Here is an 18,494-nt window from a genome sequence, read left to right on the forward strand (position 1 = left end):
CCAATATTAATAGTTAATAATTATGAGGTCAATAGAAAGGGTGATAATAATTAATTGAATCAGATTTTACATTTAAATATAATTTAACATCTAAAATATAAATATTGGAGTAAATTACTTATTTCATACTTGTGGTTTGTTAAAAATATTGAAGAATCGAATATTAACCACAGGGGTAGTGTCTGATTGATTTGAGTTTGAGCTTTAAAGATCAAAAGTGTCTGGAGGTCCCAGATTCAAATCCAAGAATAAATAAAAATCTCTTATGGTCACGAAGGTTCAAATGCGGTGACTCCTGACTACCGCCAAAACAGGTGGTCACCCTGTTATTAATCGGCTCGTATAACGAGTTGGATATCTAGATTAATGAAAAAAGAATCAAAGTAACAATAAAAAAATCGCCTTCTTTTATATTTTCTCCACATAAAGTAATCAATAAAAAAAAGTACAAAGTCATTTTTTAATAATCGTGAGAAATAATTTACCTTTATTCCAAGAATAATCGTTTGTTGATAAAGTTTTACGATCTTTGTTGACTCGAAATGGTCCAAGTTCCATCATCGCTCCACTTCCGATTGAAGAACATCCAGGTCCTGTAAAAAACTCAGTAATTAATATGTAATTAAACAGACATAAAATACAAAGATTTGTGAAAATGTAAAATTTGGGCACTTTCGTACCTCCGTTAAGCCACAAGACGAGAGGCTTTTCAGAAGATTTGTCTGATGACTCGGCAAAATAATAAAATAGAGCTCGACCATGTTGTGGATCAACCGTCACGTACCCAGAATACTGATTAAAATAGGGTTTTCTTGGCTGTCCTGGTAACTTCAAAATCTTGTCAGCCTCCTTCAATCCGAGTTGGCTGCTCGTGTGTATGTGCAAATCCTCAGCTATCAGCTCTTCGCTTACGTACGTTTTTCTAGAATGTTCGACTTCTAGGAGTTTTGTAATAAAGTCATGTCGGTTCCTAACACATTGAGCACATATCAAGAGAGAAAGTTGAATGAAAAACACGAAAGCAGACTTCATTTTGACAGTGGGTTAGTTTAGACTCGATCTGATTTGACTGGAAGCTCTTAGAAACCGATGCTCAATGTGAAATGACATGATTCAATGGCGAAATATATATTTGACGGATTACTAGGTTTGTTTTTGTTAATATCTTTACTGACATCATTAAGATTCTTCTAAATAAGAAACTCATGACGATTTTGGTCAATTATTTCTTTCATATCTCTTTTACCATTAAAATATTGCGTATTAATGGAATTAGCTGTTATGAAAACAGTATAATAATACCCTCGTACTAAAATGATATACAAAATATACTGGAGTTACAGAAAAATATTTTCACCCATTATTTGAGTGTCTGTTTCCTAATATCTGTTTTTTTTTTAATTTAAAGTTCAAAAATAGAAAATTTTAAACAAATTGCTAAAACAGCTATAAAACACCATAAGCATGATGAACATATTGGAAAACATGAACTTACAAATCTATATAACTTCAGATATATCAGAAGTTTTTGGGTTGTTATCGACCCACAAAAATGTCGCAATAGGACAAACGAATGAGTTAAACACCAACTACGGTTTGGTCGAACGCCAATTCAAATTATGAACTTTAAGGTGTGTAAACCATCTTGAAAACTGAACGCATTTTTAATGAAATGAAATGAAATGTAGTTTTTATTTTAAAATTATATTATTATAACAAGATACATTATATTTTATTTTTATGGGTATTTAAGATTATTATTTTATCTATATTATTATCATACTATACATTTATATTATTATTAATTATTATAGAGATGTTAACTATATTATTATTATTATTATTATTATTATTATTATTATTATTATTATTATTATTATTATTCTCGAGCAAGGCGGCGGGAGCCGTGAATCTTAACGATTTTGAAGTTTCATTGGTTTTATTAGAGAAGATTTAACGATGATATAAGTTACACTTAGTTTTTACATATTAATACAATTTGAATAAATAAGAGTTATGGTTCCAATTACAGTCTATCGATGAAAAAATTTGTATGACGGTTCAAAATGAAATATAATTAAAATCCAACATATTTAAACGACTCCACAAATGTGTTCGATTTATATCAAGAGATCGAGAGCGAGACCGAGATTTTTAGAGCAATTGAATGGAAGATGGATGAAATATTTTTTAGTAACTCATGGTGAATATCAGTTTGAATCTCATCTTCAGGGATGGGGAGAAGATATAGAGGCATGAAAGAATGAAATGTGTCAAAAGTTTTTTGGGAACATAAAAAAAATATCCATTTTAGACCACAAAATGTTGGTTAAAAAATGTAATTTAATATATTTCTAAAAATTATCCCTCCAATTTCTTGTCTTTCCTTTCCTCTCTTGTCTACCCTCGTTCATAACAGACACACACAATTGAATATGCACTTAAACGAAACACATTGTGTACAATTTACTGACAATTTTTTTTACAGTTTGTGAACACATTGGAAACAGACTGTGAATCTACAAGATCTTGTATAAGGGTATAAACTGTAAGTAATGAAAATAATTCGTAAGTATTTATGATATTTAATAATATGATTCAATTCAAAGATATTCAATATTGAGCATATTTTAGAGACGATCATAATGATATATTTGGTAAAAAAATGTAGTTTTGTAATGTATTTTAGTTAATATACGATAATTTATAATAATATGATAAATGTAAAATAAAAATGATGAAATAAACACTATAAAGTAATTAAATAACTGATTATAAGGACATAAAATATAATTAATTAGAAAAGTGGTTTAGGAAGGAAAAAAAACAGATGAAAGAGGAAAGAAAGTTTTTTAAAACAACTTATTGACTTATTTCGATGTGGCATCGGTAATAAACATTTTTGAATGTTTGGATAAACAACTTATGTCGGTGTTAAACCGATAGTAATGAGCTTTTGAAGAAGTTAAACTCTTCTGACTTATAATAAGTTGATAAGTGTTTTTGTAAAAAAACATAAGTTGTTTCAAATAAGCAATCCCAAACACTCCTTATTTTTTTAAACCAATTTTTTTTTAATATTAAAAGTGGCTTTTTAATTAGTTTCTTATTATTATATCAGTTCAGTTATTGTAGTTTATTCACAGTTATTTGATAATTTAATTTAATATTGTTGTACCATATTTTAACTTCTTAAACGTAATTATTTTTTTTCATAACAAAAAATTATCTGTTTTAACGAATAAATTTTAATATACAACTATCCCATGCCAACCATACTTGAAATATTTTTAGTTAACAAATTTTAAAAAGATCTGAATAACAATTAATTTTAAAGTGAATTACACATTTTGATTAACCTGGATATCCAACCCGCTATGCGAGCCGACTAATCCCAGGGCGACCACCTGCTTTGCAGATAGCCCAGAGTCACCGTATTTGAACCTCCGTGACCACAAGAGAATTTTTATTCCTCCTTGGATTTGAACTTGTGACCTTCTAGTACTTTTGATCTTTTGAGTCAAGCTCAAACCAGTTAGGCACCACCCTTATGGTTTAAACTTTGTTCGTTTCTTTCAAAAGGACCATAACTTTTAAAAAAATTACCAAAATCGACTGTAATTTAAATTTATCTTTAAATTGTTGAGAGGTTTTTTTTGTCAGATTGGTTAAACTTGTAAGAGGCTTGAAATGTTGTAAGAGCATATTCAACAGTTATATTATTTTAGAAAATTTAGATATTTAAGAAAAATTTGTTTCAATAGCTGTATTAAATGTTCTTTAAAAAAAGGAAAGAAAAATATTATATCAACCCTGGTATTTTTTTAATTTTAAAATTTTCAATATAAATTATATTATTAAAATATATACTGTATTATAAAATATTTGATAAAAAAACTCTTAAAAATCATTTTTTATGCATGAAATACTGTGTATTAATGTATATTACTTAAAATTTAAGGTTACAAGTAAATTATGCGTAAGTACAAATTATTAAAGCTCAATTTTTGAATTCGTATAACTAACTACAGATAAACATATTCAGATATAAGATAAACATCTCATTTCAAGTATAAAAAAATCTAAATTATAATTAGGATAATCATTAAGTTTTAACAAAATTATTATCTTTATAAAAAATTTATTATTAAGCCAAAAATAAATTATTTCACTATTTGAACTAAATTAAATTATAATAAAAAAAATTGAACTAAAGAAATTGTACAAAAAAAACGACAAATTTTGAATAGTTAAATTTATATTAATATCGATAATTTTTTTTTTCAAGTTTTTATGATCTTCAAATTTATTTTTATTCAAAAGTAAAAACATTATCTTTCTCAAAACAACATAAACCGTATTATATCAAATAGTCAAAAAAAATAAAACAAAATATTAAAATAAAGATGTATCTCACTGCATTGTACGAATATCCTTCTAAAATTCAATAATATAAAAGAGTATTTTTCGTTTTCTTCTTCCATTTATTTTATTGGTTGATTTGGTTTGTTTATCTTGAGACGATCATTAATTCAAAATGGAGATTTTATTCTCTAAATTTAAAGAAAATTTAATTTTTTTTATTAATTTCTTTATTTTAAAGAAAATTATGAAGAAATTGTTACAGAAAAAACACTCAAAAAGCTCCAAAAGTTTCATTTTTTTTTTCTTATTATGAAAAAGTTGTTAAAAATACTTAGAGCATCTTCAATAATTATGTTATTTGTTACATCTGATTCCAATGGTTATTCTATTTTAACAATTATAACATTAAATATATTATTAAGATATTCGATAACTTTAATAAAAATATTATTTTACTCTTTTAAACATTTATTTTTAATATCTTTTATTAATTAAAAATTAATTAAAATATTATTTCTTTCTCATTTTAGAGATTTCTACAAATTTGGAAATTTTCACATTTTCCTCTTATTTTCTTCATTTAACGTACTTTTTATCGTAACTGTTAGAACAAAAAGTTATTAAGGTTTTTCAAGATCTTTATTTTTAATGTAGTTGTTGAATGTTCTTAAAGCATTATTTTCCATAAGTTATAGTAACGTTGTTAAAATGGGCGCACAACGGATGGATACTGAACCTCTATTGTGGGACAGATATTTTTATTCAGTCACAGGTTTTTAATAAAACCCAGATGTTTGAACAAGAACCCATATTCTTGTATACATTTATTTTCTGTTATTATTTTATTTATCGTTTTTATTATTTTTACCCATTTTCTTAAATATATCTATAAAAGATATAAGCTAAAAATTGATATAAAAATATAAATTAATTATTATAAAATAGTTTTTTATTTTATTTTTTATACAAGTTTTTGTATTTGTAAGTTTAACTTTTAATCATTTCATTAAATTATTACATTATTTTGTTGAAGAGGTAGATAATTCAACACAAATATTTCAAGGTTATATCCATGAATTCCAAAAATATCTTCAATAAAATTATGAGACGCGCTCAAATAAAGTTCATCATCAACTACACTCCTACTTGGTTGAATATATTTGGTCTTATAAGTATCTATATTATTATTTACTAGAAGGGTACTCGCACAACGCAACAAGATATATCTCAATCTTAATGTTTCGTTTTATTCTGTATCTGTAGATGTTATAATACGATTTATAAAGAATTGTAAACCATAAGGATTAAAACAACAATAAATTATAAATCATAAGGATGAAATAACAACGATTTATAAATTATAGATTTTGGATTTTAATTTGATAATTACAGTTTAGTAATTTATCAAATTTCTCTCCTCTCATATTTTTGTTTACTGTATTTTGTCCTACTCATGTCCTGTCATGTCCTGTCCTAATCTATTGTCGCCTTAAATGGGGATAACAATTTTTTTTACCATTTTGTTTCACGTACCAAACGCACCCTTAAGGGTCATAATGTTAGCAGATCACATTGTATGTTTATAATGTATTGTTATTAGGCTTAGTTTATTTGCCCGTATAGCGTTTGGCCCGTGGCCCTTCTGTTGTATAATAAACGTTTGTATTCTGTTTAATCAATCAAGGAAATCATTCTCTCTAATCTCTAATACATAAAAGGTGGATTTCATCTTACTCACAAAGTTGCAAACACTAGTCACGACTACGGGTGCTCAAAAACCCGATCAACCGAACCCAATCCAACGTGAAATAACTCAATCTGAAGCAACCCGATGTCTAATCGAGTTGTAAAATTTTCAAACCGTAGGTATTTGGTTGATATTGGGTTACTTTTATTTGAACCCAACCTAACCCGATGAGCCCGATATCATTTTATTTATTGGATTTAATATGATTGTTCAATTTCTATTAATATATACATTAGACAATAACATTATAATGTAGGCTCTTCATATATACATCTTTTCAATCTATTCAGATCTCTATATAACTCATTCGTATATATGTTCAGTAACTGTAAACATATAAACGTAAATTGAGAAAATTAACTGAAGTTGATATATGTAAGAAGTATGGATAAGGTGTATCAAATGGTTGATGATAAAAAATAAATTATGAGTAGATAAATAACATATTCAAGGTTGGAAGAATATTTTAATATACCAAAGTATCAGCCGAACCAACCTGACTAACCCGTACGGTTTGGGTTGGGTTCCAATTTCATTTGGGTTGGGTTGGGTTACACTTTCGTTTGGGTTGGATTGGGTTAAGATTTTTCAAACCGTAAGCATTGGGTTGGGTTGTTCAAATGTCTTCAACTCTATCAACCCAACCCATGAGCACCCCTAGTCACGACTCATGAGATCTACTATAACCTCATAAATGTGTCTTGTGAAAAGTAAGTTAATCAAAATAGGAATCGAAATAGAACAGATTCACTTTATAATTATGCAATTTGCCGTAAAACAAAAGACAGACTAATCGAACTTTAGCTTTGACTCATTGGATCGAAAACGCATCCAAGAACACCTATGATTTTTATCGGTAAATTTTGGATTCACTCAGGATTGGATTAATCAATGGTCGATCGTTGGTGTTTGTTTTCAGTGGCGATCGGCCAAGAACATCTTTAACAAAGCAAACGCTTGGTGTGGTTGAAAACGAGGCACTTCGTGACCCGCACCTCGAACCGTAGCAAATGTCAACCCATCGTAGACGACTTTATACCCTGCAACCTGCAGGCATTAAACTGTTTTAGAATCCTACATCAGCTAGACTTGAACAATATATGTTTTTTTTAAGTATAAAATATTTATATGCTACCAGTGCTCACACACACTTCTCACATTTTGTGAGGTTTGAACCTTTGACCTGGTCGGAGATTGGGCTCTATTGATAATCTGGTACTGCTAGACTAATGACCCTTAGAACCACTTTTTCTCCACAAGGGCAATTTTATAGAGTAATCTGATGAGGTTCCACGTATCTATGTCTACTAAAAAAACGTATTGATCTGAACAATGAGCATTACTTGTTTGGTAGCATCCGTCCAAAAACGCCAAGGTTTGATCACTTTAAGATTCATGGCATCGATCGAATATCGTGTGCCCGAGACAGGAACGACCGCATCCACATCTCCACTGTCGATAAAGGTTCATGTTAAGATGGGTACGATCGACGAACGTCTTTAAAGAAGCTTAAAATGTACCTATAAAGTAGTATCCGAAGACCCAAGGCGATTAGCCTTTTGTATATCGGAAACATGGTTGACGGGCTATCCTTCCACTTGACAATGAGTTTACTTCAAACGGAAAAACGCAGATCATTAGCAGTTAAAGACGGAAATAATGTATCAGTGTATATTGAATAGAAATGGTCCAACTTTATCTGATCGACCAAAGTACCTGCAAGTCTCCCATCGATAAGCTAATTTGGTGACGTTAGCATGGAAAGCGTTTTGAATGTGCGGAAGATTGAGATAGTTCTCGACGTATTCTCCTTCACATGGATCGGGTCCACCCGATCTTCTACGACGTTTCTTCCTAGCCAATAATCCATCGGGCAATGGCATACAAGTCGGGCCATAGATGTTGTAGAAATCTATATTCCCGATTTCTTCCCCGAGTTCTTCCTCTAAATCGTTGCAGTACTTGCTCGTGTTACCGTTAATACATTGTCTTGTTAATTTCTTGTACGTTTCGTCCGAAATCAGGGCATGACTCCATAGGTAATCGCTAAATCCCCTATCGTCCGTATCTTCGTTCATTATTCCATTTCCTATCTATAAAAATAACAAGATAAATATTATATCACATCATTTTATCGATACCAGGTGTGTTCAAAAAACCATTCGACTGTGAAAACCGAACAAAATCAGAACGCGGTTCATAATAAACCCAAATAGCGGAGTCATAGACAGGTCAAACCATCGAACCAGATCACATTTTGTGGTTCAGTGTGACCGGTTTGGTCACTTGATGACAAGCCACACAATTTGAAATTTTCTTATATTGCAATTGCGGTTTTGGTTTTGGTTTTGGTTTGTTAAAAGGAGGTCTAAACCGTTAAAACAAGAGTGCTTAGGGGTGTTTGGGATTGCTTATAAAAACAACTTATTGACTTATTCCGGTATGACATCGGTAATAAAGCACGTTTGAGTGTTTGGATAAACATCTTATACCGGTGTCAAACCGGTAATAAGCAGTTTTTGAAAAAGTTAAACTCTTCTGACTTATAATAAATTGATAAATGTTTTTGTAGAAAAACATAAGTTGTTTCAAATAAGGAGTCTCAAACACCCTTTATATGACAAAATAAATTTGGATATCTGATTGTGATTTTACCATGATACCCTTGAGGTTAATGATTGACGTAGAATGGCTCTCCATATTTTTCTTTGTAATTGCATCGGCCAACTCCGGGATATAAAATCCTGTAACATATTTGATGGGCATTAATGTAATTTTGTGCTAAAAACGAAATATAATTAAATTACTTAAAACATAATTTAAAACCGACAAATAAATGAACTCAGTATATCAACTCGAAATAGGGTCCGTTGGATGGATGTATTTTCCACTATAACAAAATTGGTTTATAGGAAGCCCCTAATCTTTAAGCGTCCTAATAAACCGTTTTATAGGACTTAATTTATAGAACCAAAATATCTAAAGATGTTGTAATAAGTTTATATGATGTTTTTAGGCGTCTTAACAAATTTTTAGGACATTTTTAATACAAAGTGTCGCATTAGCAACTTTATAGGACACTTTTGAGAAAATGTCCTATAAACTCAATTTTTTATAGAACACTTGTTTTTATAGGACATTTTTTCAAATAGTGTTCTATAAAGTTGCTAATGAGACGTTTTATGGTAAAAGTGTCCTAAAAACTTTTTACGACGCCAAAAAACGTCATATAAACTTATTACAACATCTTTAGATATTACACTTTATTTTTTGGTCTTATAAATAGGTCTATTAGGACGCGTAAAAATTAGGAGTGTCCTATAAACCCGATTTTGTTGTAGTGTTGACACGTTGTCGATCCTAAAGAATAAAATAACTGCTTTTACGAAATATAATTAAATTACTTAAAACATAATTTAAAACGAACAAATAAATGTTACCTCTTAATAGTTCCATTAAGAGGCAACCTCTAAATCGTTAATAAGTGAATCTTGTTTGACAAAAAAAATGTCTCTTAATGGTTCTAAAACCCTCTGAATGATTTTGTATCATGGATCTCTCTTAACCATTAAGAGCCCTAATTTCATTGTACGCAATTACCAAACAATTGTATTTCATTTTGCACTATATCATGATAGTCTCTTAATCATTCTGCACCAAACAATTCGGCAATTGTCAAACAGCCCCTCAGTATGTCAACTCGAAATAGGGTCCGTTGGATGGATGTATTTTGACATGTTGTCGATCCCAAAGAATAAAATAACTGTTTTTATGAAAAAAATAATTTAGAACGTAGTTGTACCTGCGTAACTTTCTCCGATTATGTAAAAGTCGTTGTTCTTGTAATGCGGGAATCTTCTGAACCAATTCACCAAGAAAACGTACGAGTCCTCGGCTGCAATTTGAAAACCAAAACCGTCGTATCATGAATCAAACATGGATTTTCGACCCTTTAATCGAAAACCATCGAAGAATTATCTCCGATAAGACTCGAATCTTCGACCGAAAAGAAACCGATTAGAATCGACAATACTTTTTCTTTCTTTATAGAAAGAAAAAGATGAGTGTGTGTATGTGTGTATTATGATGAAAAGGGAGACCTACCAGTTCTTTTATCCCCAGACAAGTCATAATCACTGCTTGTGTTGGAGTAAGAGAATCCAACTCCTGCTGGTGACTCCAGGAATAATATATTTGCAACTGTTCATATATGAATAATATATCCCAAATGTTATATTCACAAATGAATATGAATATGACTTGACATATAATTTAATAAAAACCGAACCTTTATTCCATGAAAATCTTCGGGAATAAAGCGTTTTGCCGTCAGGGTTAACACCAAACGGTCCAATCTCGAGCATGGCACCAACCCCGAGTGACGAACATCCTGGTCCTAGTACGACATAGTTTCACAAACGAATAAAGCTGTTAGAGTCTCACGTCTATTTAAACTTGAACAGTCTTTGTTAGAAAAGACATGTTGGAGTCTCGTATCGGGCTAAACTTGAACAGTTCTATTTTAGTATTAGAATTTCTTTACTCGTCAAAAAAGCTCTTTTGGAAAGTGACGTGACGGGTTTCACAGATTCTAAAAAGAACCAAATTTGCATACCTCCATTAAGCCAAAGAACAAGTGGTTTGGAAGATGGTTCATGAAGAGCTTCAACAAAGTAGTAGAAAAGGCTTCTACCATTGAAGCTATCAACATTGATATAACCTGCATATTGTTTGAATCTGAATGGTTTTGATGATGGCTGACCAGGAAGCCCTCCTGCTATTAAGTCATCCTCCATCTTCCTCCCGTTATCGTCGCTTTTAATCCTACTGCTGAATTCCAGTTCACTGATCCACTCCTCGTTGACTTGGGTTCGGTTTCTTGAACGACGGAAGGACATTAGGGTGTTGGCTTGGTTAGCCCGCGAGCCATGGGTGTGACCTTTACACGTCACGAGAAGCAGAACAAGAAGAAGAAGAAGAAGTTGGATCGTGTCCATTGCTCAATGTCAAATGAGACTTTCAGAAGCTATATGCTATAGCTTTATAGAAGATTCTAGTATATATTACAACAGTATATAACTGATAAGTGCTTTTCTATTAAATCTTGTATGGAAAACGGTATCGTTTCTTTCTCTCTTTTGTAGTTGCAAAAGAGTCGTGTTTTTATAAGAGAAAATAAACGGGTGCGTAGTAAGGGGTTTTCTCGAAAGGAATGCGGTTTTCGATACCGATAATGTATCGTTTTAATTGCTCAAAAAAGCAAGAGCATATTCTTGAGGTGGGGCTAAAAAAGGGGAATTCACATGTGAATTTGGAAGGGAGCCTGTCCCCAGTTTGTCACGGTTAAGAGTGGTCCATTTCCAACGTTATGATTTCCTTTTTGTGTATTGGTTTTCTGAATTTTGAGGATAGTATTTGTTAATGTCTTAAATAATTCATCTCCATTTATGATATGATCGATGTTATTACAAAACAATTTCAAATTTTTTTTATTAACCTGGATATCCAACCCGCTATACGAGCTGACTAATCTCAGTACCACCTGTTTTGCAGATAGCCCGGAGTCACCGCATTTGTAACCTTTTAGGGAAGCCAATTGCAAAATGAGAGTCTAGTTTTGACCGTTCTTTAATTAAAGGGTGATCGCACTCAAAGATTCACAAAAAATCCTAAACTCGAAACCCGTGCCAAAAAAACCCAGGGCTAGTGAGCTCAAAACCCGTGCCAAAAAAACCTAAAGTTGACATCCTATTAATTTTTTGAATGTGTGTATATATAACACCTGCAATTTCGGACTTTTTACTATGTTAAGTTCTTCAACCAAGGGTAATTAAGTTGGTAATAGATGAGGATTTCCATATAGAAAACATGTTGGAAAGTCTATGATTTGAATCGGGCTCGAAAAACGCGAATAAACGGTGAAAAAGAGCAAGAAATGGCCTCCGTGACCTAGGCCGCCTCCCAAATCGCGTGAGCCTCTGTTTGAAGGTTTTTGGGTCCCAGGAGACCTCCTATGCGAACTATGTCGCGGGAAGGTCTGATCTGCATTTTAAGATTGAAATTCGGGGATTATCTTCATTTGGTCATAACTTTCTCATCCTTCATCTGTTTTTAGTGATTCTTTTTGCTATGGTTTATTTTTGAAGCTTTACAAGATAAGATCAAGAGGAGTAAATGTTTTTTTTGGGGATTCTGGAGTAATCGAGAAAGGTAACCTCTTCATCCCTTCTTTTTTTAAGTTAGGGTTTTGTGTGTTCTTTCATTTCCGTCCTTTTCTTCCATATTTGTCTTAGGTTTTGGGTTCTTCGGTATTGCATAGGCTCCGGCTTCTTCCTCTAGCCGAGCCACTACTTGCGTGTGTGTAATTCATGGCAGTTATTTGATCAGCGCTCGCAGGCTTGAGAAGCAGCCTGAAAAAGGGTAAGTCGTGGAGACGGCAGACTCGCCGGTCAGGCTAGGGTTATGATTTGGAAGATCTACTTGTAGATCTCAAATTTCTTCAAAGGAAAGCTCAAGATTTGGAGTAAAACCTAGGTTTATCATAAATCTAGCAATGTGAATTCAAGTTGTTTTGTAAAAACTATATACATGTCAAAAATGTGTATTTTGAAGTATTGATGCGTGCTTTACTTGATATTTATCAAATCTGATGAGTATTTAATGAAATTTGCATATTTGGTAAATTTGGGTTAACAAACCTTGTAAAATACTTATATTTGGGGTTTTGGATATTTTAATAAATAAAACTCAAGAATGTGTACATTTGGTGATTTATTTGTACAAAAGAAGATTATTTGATATTAATGCATTTTGGTTTACTTGGTTTTATAAACTGTTTGAAAACTGCATGTTATTGTGTTACGAGACATTTTGGAAATATGAGGATATGATTTTATTTAGAAAGTGGTTTGTCTCAACTAAAGATGGGTTTTTGAGTTAATATCATTTTGGGAAAATATGTTTGCATAAACATTTGTTAAATACGTTTTATTGCTTTTGATGACTTTTATGAAATAGTCAGTTGGGTTGTTGAACTTTTGGCTTGTTTTTACTTTAATGAGTCTTGGGGATACTTGTCCGGTTTGACTTACTCTATGTCAAGCTCTTGGAGTTATATGCATTTAAGGCATATTCGTTATGAAAATTACATGTTTTGAGCGTGTGGGTCATTGAATTAGAGTCATCAAATTTTATGGGTAAAATGCAACGGATCCATAGGTATAGAAGTCGGTTTTCTAGGAATAGGTAAGGGATGGAACTTCCCTTTGTAGTCGAGAAATAAGCATTTTGATTATTATGTAATTTCTAGGTGAACGAGCTTAACTGGGTTTTGGGAGATCTCAAGGTAAAGACCATGAAAGGTTGAAGTTGGTGACTTCACAAGCAAAAGACTTGAATATAGTCGGGCTTGTCATCTCTTTGACTAAAGACTCGGAAAGGTTGATGTCAATTGAGCTTATTATTTCATTCGACTAAAGACCCGGAAAGGTTGATGCCTATGGTTACTTTATCGACCAGTGATGCTCATATAACATTGGTTTGTGGCTTACTTATGTGTTCTGTCACAATTAATGGTAAATCGGGTCTCCTCCGATATCTTCGGATGTTTTTATGCCCTCCCAAAGGTAAGTGTTAGTTAATTGTTCATAAGACTTGACTAAAGCCATTTTCTCGTTTTTAATTTTTTATAGCTTTATTCTTGGTCGTATGAGTATTGGGTTTTGGTTGCGTAGAATTGAGTACTCTGATTAACGAGTTCCATCAAGAAAATGGAGGGTTTTCGGAACGATATTGCCTTTTACGATAAATACATTTCATTTGCAAAATTATGATTTAAACTCAGCCGCCTTTCAGTTTTACCGATTTATGATTATGACGAAAACTACTTGAACTCACTAGGCGTTAAGCCTAACCTCTTTCCTTTTGTCGGCATGTACATCAGGTCCCTCAGGAAATGGTACTAGTGACACCGTAATGAGATGAGTGTTCGATAGTTGCACGAGAAGGATTTAGTTTATCATTGATGTCTTCCACATTTGGAGATAGTGACAGTTATTAGATTATAATAACACCCAACCTTAACTTTGTTTTTATACAAGGCATCTAAATATACGAATTTGAGGTCCTATAAAACCAATTTGTTGTAATATCGTTTTTGAACCACATAAATCGGATCATCTCGTTACACCTAGTTCCTTTATAACGGGTTTTGGTTGCGATATAGTAAATAAGGTCTCGTATGCAACCAACGGTCCTTGCCATCCCGCTTTTGAAGTGCACATCGATCCGATTCCTATTGACCATCTCTACTTTCGATCGATAAACCACTAGCTCAAACATTGTCCAAATTATACAAGTGAAACAAAAGAAAAGTTAACATCTCTAACCTTCAACTCGAATAGATAAATCAAACCCCTAAAAGAAATGAATCAGGACTTTGAGTTGGAACTCGGACCATCTCGATACTTGACTCGAAACTGAAACATGCAACTCCAGGGACTCTAATAAACTAAACCAAAAGCTCAAATTGTCCTAAACTGTTTCAAGTAGTAATATAGGAGAAAAAAAATGGTTTTTTGGGATGAAATCCTCACAAAATTCCAGTTACATTCATAGATGTTTATCCCATAAAAAGGAACATAATAGGTCTTTAACATCTCACCATATGATGTTCAGATGAATCAAATAGCAGCAGCAGCAGGTAGTGCCATCAGCTCACAGGCTGCTGATGGTTGTCGTACCCATTTGATCCATAAGCGGATGCATCACCAGCCGCATACATACCCGCATCCTGATTCTGTGGCACACCATATCCATAACCTCCACCTCCACCATAACCTTGCTTCACGTAGTAGTTTCCGTTCGAACCCATCCTCTGTCATGAACATATACAGAGATTCGTGAAGATCAAACGAGAGGTACGATCTGGGTCCCATGTATTCGACATAAAAAGGAAAGCATGCAGACACTACAACAAAATCGGTTTTATAGGACGTCAAATATGTATACATGTTCTAATAGACTGTTGTATATGACTTAAAGTTTATAGGACCAAACACCTATGTCCTTTCTATATGACATCATCCGAAAAAGTGTGCTATAAAAAGACATGTTCATAGGCCTAATATGACCTTTTCATAAGTGTCCTAAAAACTAGTTAGAACACTCAAAATGAGTTCAATCAACTTATTGCAACAGTTTTACATACGACGCACAATTATATGGTCAAAAACTTAAGTCATATAAAACTGTCTCTTAAGGAAAAAGATAAATGAACAATGCAGATATCATAGCCTATGGATTATCAAGCTACATGGGGCTTAGAAACTTGACAAATAACCTAGGAGATCAAGTGCCATCAATTCCAAAACATTAAAGCGTAAACATGCTCAAGAAGGATCATATCTAGTAAAGAAGCTTGTGAATGCACCAACTAAAGTTGTATACTTTTTATATGTTCACAGAGAACTAGAAAGTTACGAATAGGGTCAACAAAAAGAAACAAAAGGATGCATATATACCTGTCGGTTGGCAGGAGTTTTACCCCATGATATCCGAACAGTCTGCTTGCCAATCACCGTACCATGCATGTTCTGGATTGCATCCTCAGCACTGCTTCTGTGTACAGAAATTCCAACAAGAAATGAGGCTCTTTCCTAACATATCAACACTCCAAATGCAATAATCTTACCAATCTCATACATTTTAAAAGAAAGTAACTTGACAAGATTTAAAAGGTGTAATGTTAAGTTCATTAAGGGTAATTAGTGCATCCAGATTTTGGTCAGAAAATAGGCCATTCTGCAAGAGGTGATCTTGAGACATGAGATATGGCGCCAAATTTTGATTAATAATTAGTAACATGGCCACATTTTTTTCGATAATCCAAGGGTCAAACAAACATTTTTCATTCCCAGAAGGTCTAAAAGAATGATTACCTGCTTGCAAATTGAACAAAACCGCATCCTTTTCCTACAGGTATTTTAACAGATAAGATCTCGCCACACTGAGAAAATGTTTGCCTCAAGTCTTCATCAGTGACTTCAGAATCAAGTCCTCCCACAAAAATCTACGGAAAACGAACATTTTAAAATAAATATTGGCACTGCTAATTAATTAGCATAGAAATCAAGCAACTTACTGTTGTGTTTGAAGAATCTCCATCAGACTGGGAGTTTTGAGGCATAGCACCAAATGAACCACTTCCGCCGGTCAATAACACAGCTAAACGTACACAAGCATTACATATATGAGTAACAGATAGAGTATCCATATTCAAAAAAGTATTGAAATTGATATGATGGGAACATATACGTCTAGCAAAATCCAAAAAGAAAGGTATTACAAAAAGATCTATTAGGCTCATCCCCTGTCATCAACCTTCACCAACGCCTTAATGATGAAAAAATCAGAAGGTAGATGGCAAAATCATAAAACATATTTGTCCATGAACATCAGGGGTATGAACTTTATGGAAGAATAGAAATATTAAATGTACAAAGGTATGAACTTTGAGCCATCCAAAAGAACAGAAATTAAAATCCTAATCTGTTATGTAGATTCTTAGTTCAGTTACCTGTATTTCAAGAAACTAGTATTCACCATCACAACCAACAAAATTTGGGTGACTAACGTAAAGTATAAAGGAAACCAGATAGAATTTACGTGTAGTATCAAACACATTTGCGAATGTAGAGCACCAAATTGGGAAGAACAAAAGAACGGGGACCAGAAAGATATACCTTGAGACGAATATTGTTGCTGTCCCTGTCCATACTGTTGTTGAGTAGGTGGCTTTTTGGGGGTCGCAACACCAATGCGCATCGGCCTGCTTGAACAATATTGGCCATTCATTTCATTCATAGCCCTTGTTCTCTCATTTTCGTCACCAAATCTAACAAATCCATAACCTTTCGAACAGCCAGTATTTGTGTCAACAACAACTTTTGCACCTTTGACAGATGGATATCGACCAGCAAATGTTTCATACAAGATTGTATCAGTTACATCTGGAGCCAAATCTCCTATAAATATGGATAAATCTGAACCAGTGTCTGCACGTTTTTCGCCTGTACTAAAGCTTGCCCAGTTCAAGCGGAAAGCTTGATCTGTATTTGGCATCATGGTCCCATTGTAGCTTTGGAGGACTTTTTCAGCAGCTTCATGAGAAACAAACTCAATGAACCCATAACGCTCTGACTGACCAGTCTGCTTGTTACGTATGAGCTTTATAGATGATACCTGCAAATTTCATGGCATCCAAACTCAGCAAGGCAAGGGCATACAACGCCATAAATCCATTTTCCACGAATAGTATAGGATAAGAGGATAAGGAGACCAAGTAACAAGCATGTCAAATCCCATACATTTGGAAAACAACCGAGTGATTATATAATGTAAGGCAAAAATGTTGTTATTCCAACAAAAAACATGAAAAAATAAATAAAAATAAGAGGCTTGCATTTTAGTGTACAACATATTGTGGTACATCTAAGCCTCTTTGTGTTCGTGTTGTATTGTTCATCTTTTATAATCAATGATGTTTACAATTATAATCCTGATCCCGGAGGTCCAAAACCAGATAAACCACATACAAACTAAATAGAGTAGGGTAGTGGCAGGGTAATGGATTCTGCAATGGGGAACATATAACCAAGAGAGGCTGAATTATAGTTTTCTAATTTCAAGCTCTGATATCGTGAATGAAGTCTCGTCATATATTGACGAACTAGACTGCACTATAAGGGAAGTAGGCTACTGAACGGGAATTCCCGATTATGGGGGATAACAGATGGCAACCCCATTGTTGTAAAAGGCAAGCTAGGGAACTGTCTCATCCAAGAGGAAAAACCATGATCTTGCCTTGAGTGACTCCAGTTAGGCGGTTCAACCTAATGACCCATGATGCGCACCAAGGGATGACCAAGGATTTTTACTTCTAATTTAGAAGTTCTCTAAATGAATAACTTAAAGAAGCAACTGATATATGAAAACTTGCATGCTCAATGTGTTTAAAATGCTGCAACTCACTATATGATGTATATAATAACCTTCAATTGAATGCCATTAAGATGTTTTATACAACTTCATAAGACATTACCACACTCAACAACAACATACAGCTTCCTGCAGGTTTTAGTATCTGTTAATTAAGATGATCCTTGATCCTATAAATTTGATTCTTGAGAGTTTGAAGGATCTTCATTCATGTTTTCCGAAACAATTCTTGGAGAATCTTGAATCATGTTGGCAAATAGTTCTCTCAATCAACTACGAATTACCATAAACATTTGATAGTAATCAAGAACAGGCAAACTAGTGATTAGATAGCCACCCAAAACAGCTGAAGGGATATCATCTACCTGTTTTACTTCTAATCCAT

The 18,494-nt window shown here is 33.0% G+C and overlaps 3 protein-coding genes across 3 annotated transcripts in view; all 3 read right to left on the bottom strand.

Annotated features, from left to right (window-relative positions):
- The window catches only part of LOC112516137 (serine carboxypeptidase-like 40), a 4,677-nt gene extending 3,645 nt beyond the window's left edge, over positions 1-1,032 (bottom strand). The window contains exons 1-2 of the mRNA XM_025123157.1: positions 681-1,032; positions 486-593 (exon numbers count right to left, since the gene is read on the bottom strand). Of these exons, the coding sequence (XP_024978925.1) occupies positions 486-593; positions 681-1,032 (460 nt within the window). The remainder of the gene's footprint in view (positions 1-485; positions 594-680) is intronic.
- Positions 1,033-6,837: 5,805 nt separating this feature from the next.
- Positions 6,838-11,280, bottom strand: LOC112516136 (putative serine carboxypeptidase-like 23). Its single transcript, XM_025123156.1, has 9 exons — positions 10,728-11,280; positions 10,401-10,508; positions 10,217-10,312; positions 9,915-10,007; positions 8,768-8,856; positions 7,829-8,205; positions 7,633-7,725; positions 7,456-7,564; positions 6,838-7,159 (listed from the first exon to the last, which is right to left on the bottom strand). The coding sequence occupies exons 1-9, from the start codon at positions 11,107-11,109 to the stop codon at positions 7,028-7,030; spliced, it is 1,479 nt and encodes a 492-aa protein (XP_024978924.1). The 5' UTR covers positions 11,110-11,280; the 3' UTR covers positions 6,838-7,027.
- A 3,197-nt stretch (positions 11,281-14,477) lies between these two features.
- Positions 14,478-18,494, bottom strand: part of LOC112516138 (polyadenylate-binding protein RBP47-like) — a 5,095-nt gene continuing 1,078 nt past the window's right edge. Inside the window, exons 2-6 of the mRNA XM_025123158.1 lie at positions 16,855-17,353; positions 16,254-16,336; positions 16,051-16,181; positions 15,634-15,730; positions 14,478-14,987 (exon numbers count right to left, since the gene is read on the bottom strand). Coding sequence (XP_024978926.1) covers positions 14,823-14,987; positions 15,634-15,730; positions 16,051-16,181; positions 16,254-16,336; positions 16,855-17,353 — 975 coding nt within the window. The 3' untranslated portion in view covers positions 14,478-14,822. The remainder of the gene's footprint in view (positions 14,988-15,633; positions 15,731-16,050; positions 16,182-16,253; positions 16,337-16,854; positions 17,354-18,494) is intronic.

Source organism: Cynara cardunculus (assembly GCF_001531365.2).
Source record: "Cynara cardunculus var. scolymus isolate 2C chromosome LG 8, CcrdV1, whole genome shotgun sequence".
NCBI lineage: Eukaryota > Viridiplantae > Streptophyta > Magnoliopsida > Asterales > Asteraceae > Cynara > Cynara cardunculus.

Coding starts and splice junctions, on each gene's coding strand:
- LOC112516136 (XM_025123156.1), bottom strand. CDS start 11,109: ATGGACACGATCCAACTTCTTCTTCTTCTTCTTGTTCTGCTTCTCGTG. Junction 8,857..9,914: donor AATCGGAGAAAGTTACGCAG/GTACAACTACGT, acceptor AATATGTTACAG/GATTTTATATCCCGGAGTTG. Junction 8,206..8,767: donor TTAACCTCAAGGGTATCATG/GTAAAATCACAA, acceptor TTATTTTTATAG/ATAGGAAATGGAATAATGAA.